This window comes from Lichenostomus cassidix, chromosome 1 (genome assembly GCF_008360975.1).
Source record: "Lichenostomus cassidix isolate B80296 chromosome 1, HeHo_3.0, whole genome shotgun sequence".
NCBI lineage: Eukaryota > Metazoa > Chordata > Aves > Passeriformes > Meliphagidae > Lichenostomus > Lichenostomus cassidix.
The window spans coordinates 49,122,137-49,135,651 of NC_139479.1; the positions used below are offsets into that span (position 1 = coordinate 49,122,137).

Genomic DNA, 13,515 nt, shown 5'->3' on the forward strand with positions numbered 1-13,515 from the left:
GTTTTTATGGCATTGTCAATACATTTGTCAAGAGAGAAGGCTAGAGTGGAAATGGTGTCCACATAATCTTGACTTTTGACAGGTGTGTTGTGCAGCATTCAATATTGAGCGGAGTGGCAGATAAGGATTAAAAAAGAAGTCTGGTCAACACAGAGGTAAACAAGGCTGTTTAATATAAACATAAAAGCAGCACTTTTAAAAATGGAGCAACCTTTAGTGTGGGTTTGACTAGCCCACAACTTCTCTGTTCATTGGGTTGCTATGCAAGGATAATTAAAGCTGAATTTGAGCTTGAACAGATTACTTTTTTAAAGGAAGTAAAATACTTGAGAATATTCTTTAAACAAAATAGCAGAAAGTAATTAATAATAAAAAAAAAAGACAGAAGTTAGAACTAATAGAGGGGTGTAAACTGATAGAAATTGTTTTTTCTTCCTCCCAGAGGGGAAAATTGCTTCATGTATTAGTCTTACGTATAGGTTTCTGCCAGCTTAAGTGCTGGGAAGTTGAATTCTGTACTTGATCTGAGGTGTTTTGTACCATGTTAGCCTCCAAATTGCAAAGTAGGTTGCATTGATTCAATTACTACTTAGAGCAATCAAGAAGAGAAGTCAAAATGAAAGCAAAATGAGGAAAAAATATAAATCTTGGCATGAGCAACATCAGTATTTATTTACAAGTCAGTTGGCTTTCATGGACTCAAGTGCAAAATAATTCAGGTAAGTGTTATGTAAAGAGTTCACAAGAAATAGGGTAACATTATGGTTTTGTAAATATCAGTCTTCAATAGCATTTTAAAGAACAGTTCTGGGAAGAGATTTAGATAATTAAAACCGAGCAATAAGAATGTTTATAATCTGACCAATTTTTTGCAATTACTTCTTCCTTCTTTTCTTTTTTTCTTCTTCCCCTGAAGTAGCTGTCTCTTCTTCATGCTCTGCATTATCTGACAGAATATTGAGTGGGTGAAACTGAGTTGCAGTTACCTGAGATAAAACCTTAGATGATCAGTATTCTGTGCTCTTGACTACTTGGGTTATTGCTTGCAACAGCTTAAGGATGAAAGTACAGACAGAAATATTTGAGACATTATGTTGAATTTACAGCTTTTGAGTTTTTATTCTACACAAGCTGATAAATGCGTTTTGGTTTCTGTATTGGGTCAGAAGCACAGGCTAAGTAGCTCTACAGAGAACCATTATTCTCCAAACTGAGTTTGGAGTCCTAAATACAGTCCTAAATACAGAGTATTGCAATGTTATCTTTTTCCAGAGATTCTTCTCCTTGGTGACCTTGCAGCACATTTTCCATGTAGATGTCTGCTTAGGCGGTAGTGAAAACTCTGCTCTGCTTTTCAGTAGCAATGACTGAACTCGATTTAAGAAGTTGTTTTTCTTATTTTGGAGATGCTTTGGCTCTCAGTCTCTCTACTCACATTAATAAACCTCTTCATTTTGCAGGGAGTTGATGGCTAATTCTTTTTCTTTACCCCCACCCTGTTTAGAGAAACTGTTTTTTGCACCAGCCTCCTGAATCTTTTCATTAGGATAGGAGACACTACCATTTTACTCTGAATTCTTCCTGCTTTTACTCTGTAGGGAATTGTCTCACACCTTCAGATCTGTGATACTAAGCTAGGACTTGTCTGTCTTGAATTATGAAACTTTCATTGCTCCATTTCTAGCCTCCCTTTCCTAAGTCTTGGTGTTTTTCTGGATTAATATGACAAGGTGTGTTTCTGAGACTTCCAAAAGTTTTTCTGTAATCACTCAACAGACAGAAAGAGAAGGTGAATAATATTAGTTGCTGAAAATGACAGGGAATTTTTGTAAGGGAGGATTTAAAAACAGAAACACAGAACTGTATGATTTGCACACTTCATGAGGTAGTGTACATGATTAGTTCATCCCAATGTAAACTCTGTGACTCAAATTATGTAAACAGCTTAGTTTCATACCCTAAAATAGCCACCTTCTTATTCTGACTTTTCTGTGACTTTTGCTGCTGTAGAGCAAACACTATTCCTAAGACCATCTGCATGTTTAGAAGTACAGTAGCTGAACATAGATTTTTGTACATAGCAGTAGAAAGGAAGTTTTCGTTCCCTTGTTATGAAGCTTTGATTTAGTAAGCCCTGGAATGATTCAGTTTTTGTGTTCTAACATGTGATGATATGTAAGACTTGAAATAGTAAGAAGTAGTTTTGTTACAGTTATTTATAGAAACATAAGTTGGAGTGATTATATATCTAAACTCAGTATCTCATTTCCAAGAGTTGTCAGACTGAAATACCTTTGAAAGACAGCACCTATAGATTTAGAATTAGTGTTGTAGTGTAGTCTGTGTTTGGCTACCACGAGCAGTGGTTACCCATCATCAAAGACTTGGAGTTAGACAAAGAAGTTGTCAGAATTGCTCTTCAGGTTAATGCAACATGGGTATCTACTGAGAGCACCTACCAACAGTGTGATGCGTAGGGAGCTGAGGCACTATGGAAGCTAAATCAGGAGTGGAGAACAATTCAGACTGTGTGTTATTTAGGGCTCTCAGCCTCTAGTGCTGTTCTTAGAGGAGAGCAGGCTGGTGCCTCCTGCTGGGGAGGTGAATTTGAAGACACAGTTATTTCTCTGCCAGGATCAATGTACCCATTGCTATACAAGATCTGTGCACCTACTTTGCTGCCACAAATGCAAAATTCTGAAATATTTCTGAGAGTGGATCAAGTATTTATAAAAGCTAAATGTCTTTTCTTCTGGCAGTAGTCAGTAGAAGGGTATGCTTTGTGTGTCCTCCCAGCAAAGCTTTCCTGTATCCTCTCCTTGCTTCTTCCAGCACCATAAGATACTATTAAAATTACTCTGTATTTCTATATGGCAGCTGGGGAGAAGATCAGCCCTTTTCAGGCCATTGTGGTTGAACTGAGCATGCCCTCTGTCTGCAGGGGCTCTGTTCCTATAGTTGGAGATGCTGATGAAACATAAGGCCGTCTGTCCCCATTTATCCAAGTAAAACGTCCACTTATTGAAGCTTACGAAAGAGACTATATGAGAAGGCAGCACATTGTCTCTGATGAAATATTCACTTGAGAGCTCAGCATGACATTTAAGATGGCACTAAATGGAGTGTTGTGCTCCACTGGAACACCATCTCTGCTTTTAGGGGTGCTACATCAGATCGCTCCCATTAGACTAATGTATGGCAAAAACCCCCACTTTGCTGTCTGATTTAGAGGCTAAGTATTACCATGTTTCTCTCTTAGCTTCTCCAAAAGCTAAGCTTTTATTCTGAACTTCCAGCTGAGCCCTGTATGAATGCTGTGAATGCTTCCTGGTGGTATACAGTGCAAACTTCACAGCACTGTGCTGTGAGAGAACAACTGGGCACTTCACTATTCAAGGTGAAGCAATTCACACACAGCACGCTTTGCCTTCTTAAGCTCCCCCGCAAATGCTCCTGCAGGTTTGGTTATACATTAGACAGCGTTAATAAAGATTTTTTTTTCCCTACTAGGAATACTGACTTTAAGTACCCCGTCTTCTTTTTCTTTCCTTCAGTGATGGGGAGGGAAGGAAAAGAACATCAACCTTCTGCAGCAGTGAATCTCTAAATGCTGTGGGGGCCACGCTCACACCTCGCCGCATCTCCTGGCGGCGGAGAATATTCCTGCAGGTAGCTTCACCTATGAATAAATCTCCTTCCAAGATGCAGCATCCAGGTCTGTGTGTGCTTTTAAAGAAAATAAACAAGCAGTTGTTACTTAATACTGTAGTGAACTGCAACATGGGAAAATATGGAAGGGAGAAGGGAATCAGTGTGGTACAATGTTCATGCTAGAACCTCTCCAGAGATCAGTTGTGCTCAGTTGGCTTTAGACTATTTAGGCTTTTGTTGCTTTGAATAGAGGATTTTGGCATCAAAATCAAATGAATTGCAATCTGCCACAGTTGCTGTAGCAGGAACATTAAGACAGGTCTCTTGCTGACAAGGATCTTCTCTTTAAGAGTTAGGAAATTTTTACCCTAGCCTGTGTACATAAATAGTAGTGTTTGCAGAAAATGGTAAATTTTGTGTCTTTTCCTTGTAGTGCGTATAGCACTTGTTGAGTGTGCTAATAATTCTTGCAGCTTTAAGCCATTTAAGGTAGAAGCCCCTGAAATAGCTGAAACTGTGCTGTTGATAAAATCCTGTTTGGCAGAATTCAAAAACATAGGTAAATGATAAACTCTATATTTAGTGACCATAAAGTGCTATAGCACTCTCTGTAGTGCAGGTTAGCAGATGGAAAAAGTTGCTTTTAATATAGAACCTGTGGTAAATCACAGCAGTAAACGAGCTCAGCTGTAAAGGAGACTTTATGGGTAAATGCCTCATGGTAACTGTGGAAGGAGCTGGCAGGGGAAAGGGTTGAAATATTGGGTGACCCTTTATTTAATGCTATTTAATTTAAATATAAGTTTATTTAACATAAACAAAACACTTCTTTTCAAATAAAGAATTCTCTATTGTTGAACTGCATTTTCTCTGTCTTTGGAATCAGCAGCTCACTGATGAATGTGAAAGACAGCTATTTTTGTTCTGCTATGACACAGATTTTCATGATATGTCAAACAATCTGAGTTTCCTGTAATAGCTTTCTGATTCTTTGCAGATGGTCATGACGGAACTGAATTGTTACCCTTATCCCCTCTTGCTCCACCCCTGGAGGAGGACCCTCTTGTTCTAGTATTGCAAAATGAGGATGGTCCAGATAAAACTGGAGAGAGAAAAAACTCAGAAGAACTACAAAGTCTGTGGAGAAAAGCCATCCATCAACAAATTCTGTTACTTCGAATGGAAAAAGAAAACCAGAAGTTGGAAGGTTAGCTATTTAGAAAATACCCCTAAAAGCTATTGCAGATTCTGCTGCCTGAAGATGAAAGCTGTTCTGGTGTTGGGCACCTCAAATAGAGATGTGGTTCTGTAACTTTTTGGTTAACAGTGCTAGAAAAAACTGTGTTTTCCTAGTCCTGTTTCACAGTCTACCAGGTTCTCTGTCTACCTGGCTTTAAATGAGTAATCTTAGTAACAGAAGAAAGTGATGAATTTTCTTTTTTGAGTGTTTTTCCTTTGAGCATGTTAGACAAAGGATACTACAGTCTGTGTTGTATCTGTCTGAGTCTAGGAGTTCTAGTGTGAAGTGCAGTGAGGAGAATAGGTGCTGTGTGAACACTTAGGTATGGTAAACCTTACCCTTTCTGTCTCGTTTCAGTCCTTTGCAGCTCATGGCCTTTCTCTCCAGGCTTTTTGTTCTTCATTAACCACATCACAGTGGTAATTTATTAATACTTGAATCCAAATATGATTTTTGAGCAACTGGCTCTTGAGGTATGTCAGAAAGTTCTGTTTCCTGGAACATGAGCACTGTACACTGAAAATTGAGTGCTGTTAGTGAGGGATCCAAAGTTGACTGTTCTGATTCAGCTGCCTGAGCTTCTGGCTAAAATATTTTATTATGACTGGTCAAGACTCACACAAATAAAAGATAGGATGTAATGTCTATCCCAGCATATGGAAATTCTTCAGTATAATAGACTAACAAGCTTTTGGTGCAATTTGAAGGTTTCAAGTGTTCTCTCTGCAATTTCTGCCCTCATCTTCTATATGTTGTATAACCTATATGGTAGTCTGATTCATCAGACAAAACATAATGATCGTGTAAAGGTCAGTTAACTCTTTTTCCTTCTTTGAACTTGCTTACTGAGAACGCAGGGAGAGGAAAGAAAAGCATCAGGACAAAAGTCTTTCCATGGCACTATGAGCATACATCCTTAATGCATTTATGTAGTGTATTTCTCTGTGCAGTTTCTCTCTACAGTTTGTATTCCTGTTGACACACGCTTCTGTGGAAACTCCTAGATTCATAGGTCATCTAGAGAGAACTTCAGCCAAAATCTTCATTTCATAAACCATTTAAGCAAATAGTCTATTGTTGTGGGGTGAGGAAGCTGCAAATCTACTGTGGTGACTAATTTAATGTTATTCCCTCTATTACTTTGAGCTGCCGAGGGAGAAACTTTTTGCGATACCTGCCCTGTGTGGCTGGGGATACTGAAAACTGTTAAATCTTGGTCCAGTTCCTTAAGACTCACAAGTTGCTTCCATTCTGTAACAGATATGCAGAAACTAGGTTCTTCCTTCCTGATCATTTGTGGTGAAACCAGGAGTGTTGGCAGTGGAGATGCCGAACTGGCACACATTTGCCAGCCCACATTCTTGGTTTGTGGTCTGAGGGGCATGTCTCCATTCTTGTATTCAGGTTCATAAATACTGCTGGTGAAGCTTGTGCTCTGGCTAGCTAGAATTCATCATCTTATTTTCAAAGGGTGTAAAGCAGTTTTAGCACCTATCTCTAGGTTTCCTTCCTGTGGGCTGTTATAACATGGGCCATTTTATGGACAGGACATGTGCAGAGCTCATACATTCCAAACGAGCGTTGGTTTGGGTGGTTCTTGGCATCCTAGTCTACAATTAAATGTACATCTCAGGAAAGGAAAATGTAGTAACAGAAATGCAGAAATTTCTTTACTTGAAGCCAAGTTCCTAGCTGTAAATTTATTAGCTGTATATATTAGACTGGTTTAAGGCTGGAATTGCTGTGGAACTGTGTCTAGTGGTTTTCTGTTAATCATTTGTTGACTTTTATGTAAAAAATATTAATAGAACCTCTTTCCCTATTCCTTTTGCTGTCGAGGAGACTTGAATGCTATTAGTTCTTTGTTTTACAGAAGGTAAGTTCTGTCAATTGCACAAACTTGCTTTCTTTTTCTTTTCCTTTCTTTTTTCTGAGAAGCTAGAAGCTCCTTTTTCTGGTAGGTCACCTAGAAATACAAATGCTGCAAAAAGTAGCTGGCTACCTAGCAATGATTAGGAAAAATGTTAACAAGGATGGTTGAAAAGACCAAGGATGAGGTAGTAAGTAGGGCATGTATGATCAACAGGCAGACTTGCTGACTTTCACTAGGGTTAACTGCACAGTTAATGTGGGAGTTTGTTGTCACACTGAAATATGTTACTGCTGTCTTGCATCTGTTGCATGCTTCCTACGAGAGTGAGCATTCTTGGGTGAAATTGTACAGCAGCAGGGTAGCATTTGAAATCACCCCAGCTGAACTGTGAATTCCTGTGGTAAGATCACATTCCCATTTTTATGGCAGTGTACTGCACCTTGCATAATACCTGCCTCTGCAGGGGCCCCTGTGGTCTTGAATGGGTAAAACACTCAGGGGTGAAACATAGAACTTTTGGAAATAATTTGTCATTTTTGAAGTGGGCTAGGCAATGATCCTGTGGATTGATCCAATATTGACTCTATCTAAAGTGAGACGAGTAGGCGAAGGAACAGATTGTCTTGTTTTGCAGGTTGTATAAAAGTGTGAGCAAGAGTTTGCTTTCACCTAGAGGTGATGGTGGGGAAGGAGATACACTTGTAAGAGGAAGGAGGCTTCTGCAAGAAGTACGGATCAAGGCAAATTTGGGATAAACTCAACTGCAGCTCAGAGGACATGTGGTGAAATGTACAGTTCACTCCAGTGGCAGTTAAACATATGTCTCTAAATTAAGACACATTCAAGTCTTGATTTCAGTTTTTTTGTACCAGTAGTTAGAGGAATTGGGTTTCTACACACGCATCATGTAAAATGAAATATCCAGACTTAATTTCTTAGTAATGGAAATGAAAACTGCTTTTCCATGAAATGCCAGGGTGACAGTGCAGATTTATTTCAGAAGTAGTGTAATAAATATTTTGTACCAGGTAGCCCTATGCAGCAAAGCTTTGAAGTTTTAGCAGCAGGAGTTCTGTGCTTCAGCACAAATGAGTCTTTTTGGATATGGTTCATGTTGGTTCATTCTGCTTGCTATAGTCAATCTGATGATGCCAGGTAGTAGTGCCAAGAGCTCTTCTCTCTCTCTTAAGGACATTAAGAACTGGAACCAGTGTGACTGACTTCAGTTCAGAAGACTTGCCTAGCTTCCTTGCCTAAGTTTCTAATACAAACGTTTGTGTTTGGGACTTTCTGCAATAATGTTCAATAGAAACAAGAATAAAATGGTCAAATGTATTTTTGCAGGGCAGGTGCTATGAAGTTTGGTTGAGTGGGTTAGTTTTTTTGCCCCAAGCTTTAAAAAATGTTGTTATGTGCTCCATGAATTGCTAATATTCATGACCCAGTAAGAGAAGTTAAATAGTTACACATGCAGTGTCTTAGGACAACTGGCTCCATCTAAACTGTGAACTGATCAATTGTAGATGTATTTATCCCCAGTCAGATTATTGGATAGATATATCCAGTTTGAGTGGGGTCTGTGTATTTGCTATATCTTGTAATTCTCTGATATTTTGGTTTTCCATGTGCTCTTCCTTTTTGTTCTGTGTTCTAGCAAGCAGAGATGAGCTCCAATCAAGAAAAGTAAAACTGGACTATGATGAAGTTGGCACATGTCAGAAAGATGCCATAAATATTTGGGATAAGAAGTTACTAAACTGTAGAGCCAAAATACGATGTGACATGGAAGATATTCATTCCACTTTAAAAGAAGGTATTTATTTAGGAGGGCTTTTAGCTGTGAAGATCATATTTTTTGTTCCCTTCTGATACTAGCAGAAATCTGCCAGCAATACACTTTTTCCAGTAGTAAAAAATTGCCCTATTTTCACAGATATGCTCACCTTCTCCTGCAAAACAGAAAATAGGTGGTGCTGACTCTGCAGCTTGCAATGTCAGCAATGCAGAAACATGTATATTCATACTCCTGAACGTATCATCTTCTTTCCATGTATCATTACATTCAAGATTGAACTCAGAGCTTCTGCAGCCAACACTGTGACCTTCTGGTTTCTGATCAATAGATCCAATTGACTCTGAGTTTCAGATGCTCTGATTTTATTTGCTTACTGAGAAGGCAGAACCATAACGCCTACTGTGCACTGTGCCCAAAACCTAGGGGAATCAGAGCCAAGCTTTGGAGAGTCTGGACTATGGTCACCTAGTATTTCCTTTCCTGAAGTGAAAGGCTGGGAATTTTGTCTTGAAGTAGATCTTCCTGTGGACTAGCCGTAGGCCAAGAGGGTATCCAGAGGGCCTTGTTAGTATAATGCAGATGTAGGGTCTGATTGCACTGCCCTGCCCTCATCCATAGAATCTCATATCTGTTTTACAGATATGAAAAATAATTCAGTGTAATCTGGCTGTGGTACAGAAGGGAAGTTTAAATTGCTACCAAAGTAAATTGGAGTAGATATAAAGCAGCTCCTGTTAGTGACCTGCAGAAGTCTGCCAACAAAGTACTTACCTTGATACCCTGTCTTCTGCTGTTGGATTGCAGTTCAGAGTTGGGAACAAGGATATGTTTTTTCTAACTTGTATTCTTGTAAAATAATTATTTACCTGGGTGGTATTAGCAGAGTCGACTATTTTGGCTTTCAAAGGTTGGTTTACCGAGTCAGATATCAAAGGGAGATGTATTTCTCCAAGTCTATGGGTTGACATGAGCAGCCCTTTGAGAAGAGAAAGAGGAGGTGGACTTCCCTGTATTTTAAACCTGTGAATTTAGTTCAGCCTTTCTAAACAGGTCGTTCTGCATTCTGTGTGTAGTTGTGCATCTTTTCCTGCTGGAGGCTAACAGCTCAGACGCAGAAAAGCAAGGGACATCTGTACCTCAGTTGCCCAGGGTAGTGCTCAGTGTAATTGCCCTTAAGTTTGTAGTTCATGTTTAATTTGTGGGATTGAACTGTAGCAGAGTGGAGTTCACTTTGTAAGGGATCCTCCAGAGTGGTTCAGGCAAGATTATGACAAATCAAGTTCTTGTGTTATAGCACTAAAAGTATCCCCCTGCTTAGGCCTCTCGTTCTTTGACTGACCTGCAGGTGTACCAAAAAGTCGTCGGGGAGAAATCTGGCAGTTTTTGGCTGTGCAACACCGAGTCAGGCACAGGCTGCCAAACAAGCAGCAGCCTCCTGACATCTCCTACAAAGAACTTCTGAAACAGCTGACTGCTCAACAGCATGCCATCCTCGTAGATCTAGGTAAGTCGGTTCTTTCTGACTTGTTTTGTGTGTCCTTGGGTGAAAAACACACCAGTCTTAATAGAAGCTGTTGCAAAGATAGGTATTGCTCTATGAGCACCATTTTCTGTGTCATCAGGATACATTGTGTGTATGCCACTCTGTGTCCTGTAAGCAGATGATTTCTTAGGCCATGCCATTCATATTTAGGCTCTTCTGCATCTGTCCAAAAAGAGAAGTCAGGCAGTTGCTTTTGCAAGTTCTGTGCAGATGAGACTATTAAATGAGATCAAAAAGTACAGTCTAAAATCAGTGGCAAGATACAGATTGATCTGATTAAAGGCAACCTGCATATGAAAGCAAAGAGAAATGGTCTGGGGGAGGAGAAGTGCTGTTTTTAAATGGATTGGGGTTTTTCTCCAGAAGAATTGAATATCAACTATTATTCTTTCTTTACATCAGGACGGACATTCCCTACACATCCGTACTTTTCCACCCACCTGGGAGCAGGACAGCTCTCACTCTTTAATCTCTTGAAAGCATACTCTTTGCTGGACAAAGAAGTGGGTTATTGTCAAGGTATAAGCTTTGTAGCTGGAGTGTTGCTTCTACATATGAGTGAAGAACAGGCCTTTGAAATGCTGAAATTCCTCATGTATGACCTTGGCTTCCGTAAGCAGTACAGGCCAGACATGATGTCGCTTCAGGTAAGTCATTCCTTCTGGAGCAATCCAGAGTTTTAAATTACTTTGAGCTCTCAGGGGTTGCTTAGGTTCTCCAAGGCCTTATGAAGCTTCTTATGCTGTTTTGGAGGTTGTGAGGTGCATGTATATTTTACTGTCAAACCCCTCTCTGCTTCTCAATTTACAAACAGAAGTTTAGAATTTACAGACCTTTTTCCTGTCAGACATCCCTGTCATCTCCCATTCAGAAATTCTGCATTCTGCTTTTTTGCCCTTCCTTTTCTTTTTGTCACTTATATGCTTTGTCATGTGTGGATGGAGTTTAAAAATTAATTAGATTTTATTTTTCTTCAGCCCATGAGCACTTGGATGTGGAGTGCCCTCTTGTAAGGCCAAGTCAAGTCAATAGTGACACACAGTGGCCAGTCAATGTATTCAGCAGGCATTTGTACTTGGAGCTGCTCTGCCTTGACTCAGCATTTCACCTCTTGTTCTCTCATTGTCTTCTACTCTATCACCCTGAACAGAGAGAGAAAAGAGATGATTTTTTAATAGTTTTATTAGCTTATGCAATGATGCACGCTCTGCAATATTATTTAACAGATAGCTATAGATACTCAAGACTGTTTAGGAAGGAGACAGAAAATTTTTCAGATCTGTAAAAATTTCAGAGTTTAAAGTTTGAGAAATCTTTCACCTTGACATGCAACTGTCCACTGATTTGAATAATTATATGCTATAAACCCCTTATATTATAAAGGAATATACCATTGATGAGTTAAAGCTTTTATAATCCACAATGGAGGAAGAGAAAACAAAGCAGCAGGTGTCTCCTTTTTTTTTTTTTTTCTCATGCTCCTTGCATAGCAATTCTGTGATGCAATTCTGGCTTAATGTGTATTTTGTATTGACACTGTCCAAACTGGGCTTAATTGGTATATTTCACAAGTCAAGCAAGGACTCAAATGCTTGCACAAATTTAGCTGATTTGCCTAAATGAAAGTGATCCCTCTGCATATACACAGGGCTGATGAACAGGTAGCTTCAAGTGTAGTCAGCTTTTGATAGGGAACAAGCATGAACTCTAGAAGTAGGAAAACAGTAGCTGGATCTAATGAGTAATTTTCTTGTTGAGGAACAAACTCACCTTAAGCATAAAGCATGGTTGACAACAAAATTGGTCCTGACAACTAATCAATATATATCTGCTTCTCATCTTCTGCTTTCTGAGAGAAGCATTGCAAGGAAATAATTTGCCACAGAGTGATATTTTTAGCACCTTTTAACCACTTTACCTTGCAACCTTTTATAGGTTGTATAGCAACACTTTTTGCATTAGTATCTTAAATTCCTCAGGACCACTGGTAGATGTTCTGGGAAATATGTATGTGGTACACCTGTGTATAAAATGTACTCTGTGGGTGCAGAAACTGTCTAAAGTGATGACTGTAGCATTGGAGTTTTAAATGCAGCAAAAATAAGGGCAAAATTCAAAGAACAAAAGCTGAAATATGTAAATTTAGTCAGAAATAATTCAACTCTGTACTGGAGAGTTTTGACATCTTGGAAGAGGTACCTCTATTTTAATTGCTGCTTGACTGAAAGTTCTGGTTTGTTGACAAAGTTAGAGCAATATATTCCCTTCTTACCTTAAGCCTGTGAATCTGAAATGATACCTCATCAGTAATCAGATTCAAACTGTTCTTGGTTATTGACTACCCTGTTGGTTTTAATTCATTAGTGGCAGGTTGTTTATAGGTGAGTAGATACCACTTGAGGCCCCAGGCGGCAATTAAGCTTCATTTTACTGTGCCATCTGTACTGCAGTTAATTTCCCTCAAATGAAATATGAATGCTTTGGAAAACTGAGTAAAGCTGAACTTTTCTTTCTCTACTTCCTTCCCCCAACCCCCTCATGCACTGTAGATTCAGATGTATCAGCTCTCAAGGCTTCTACATGATTATCACAGAGACCTGTATAATCATCTTGAAGAAAATGAAATCAGTCCCAGTCTTTATGCTGCACCATGGTTTCTTACACTGTTTGCATCTCAGTTTCCATTAGGATTTGTAGCCAGAGTATTTGGTAAGAAAGCTTTTTCTATTCCAATAATAAACAGAGCCATGTACATTGTGTTTTGAAACTCTCCAGGAGTAGTTTTCTACATGCTGGGGACATTTGGGGTGACTGTTGTGGGTGGCAAGTAGCAATATTTTTCATGGTGGAATGACAGCTCCTCCCTAAAGAGAAAAATCCAAAAGGTATTCTTTGAAACATCAGACTTGAGCAAATAATTTTATCCTCTCCTACTACCTAAGAGACTTCCAAAGTGTAAACAGCTGAAAGTTTATGGTTGCAGATGTATTCTGTTTATATCTATAGAAAAGTTTATCTTGTTGAACTTGCAAACTGAAGAAAGAAAATGTGTATCTGAGTTCTGTTTCTAAAGCACTTTATAAAAAAATTCAAGCAGATCTGAACTTACAGGCTGTTTTAGGTATTCATGTGTATATTGAACAATTTCCAAGTCTTAGTATGCTTCTGATTTAATTTAGATAGTTTTTCATTATATGCTCCTCTTCAGGTAACATCTAGTACAGAAGCCTAAATATTGATTATGCCTTGTAGTGTTTACAGTCAGGATGTCAAGATTTTTGTCTTCTTTTCTTATCCATAAGAACTGCCAGCTTAGTCAAATCTCTAGTAACACACCTTTTTTTTAAATTTAAATTTATTTATTCATGCAAAAGTCACTGTACTCATATATGCACCAAGAATCTGAGTGCAGG

At 38.9% G+C, this 13,515-nt stretch overlaps 1 protein-coding gene across 5 annotated transcripts in view; it reads left to right on the top strand.

The window, feature by feature from the left end:
• TBC1D4 (TBC1 domain family member 4) overlaps positions 1-13,515 on the top strand; it is a 104,558-nt gene that overhangs the window by 83,388 nt on the left and 7,655 nt on the right. For all 5 annotated transcript variants that reach the window (XM_085058287.1, XM_085058301.1, XM_085058295.1 and 2 more), the window contains 6 exons: positions 3,555-3,715; positions 4,649-4,858; positions 8,419-8,577; positions 9,905-10,063; positions 10,505-10,749; positions 12,652-12,811. In XM_085058287.1, the coding sequence (XP_084914413.1) occupies positions 3,555-3,715; positions 4,649-4,858; positions 8,419-8,577; positions 9,905-10,063; positions 10,505-10,749; positions 12,652-12,811 (1,094 nt within the window). The remainder of the gene's footprint in view (positions 1-3,554; positions 3,716-4,648; positions 4,859-8,418; positions 8,578-9,904; positions 10,064-10,504; positions 10,750-12,651; positions 12,812-13,515) is intronic.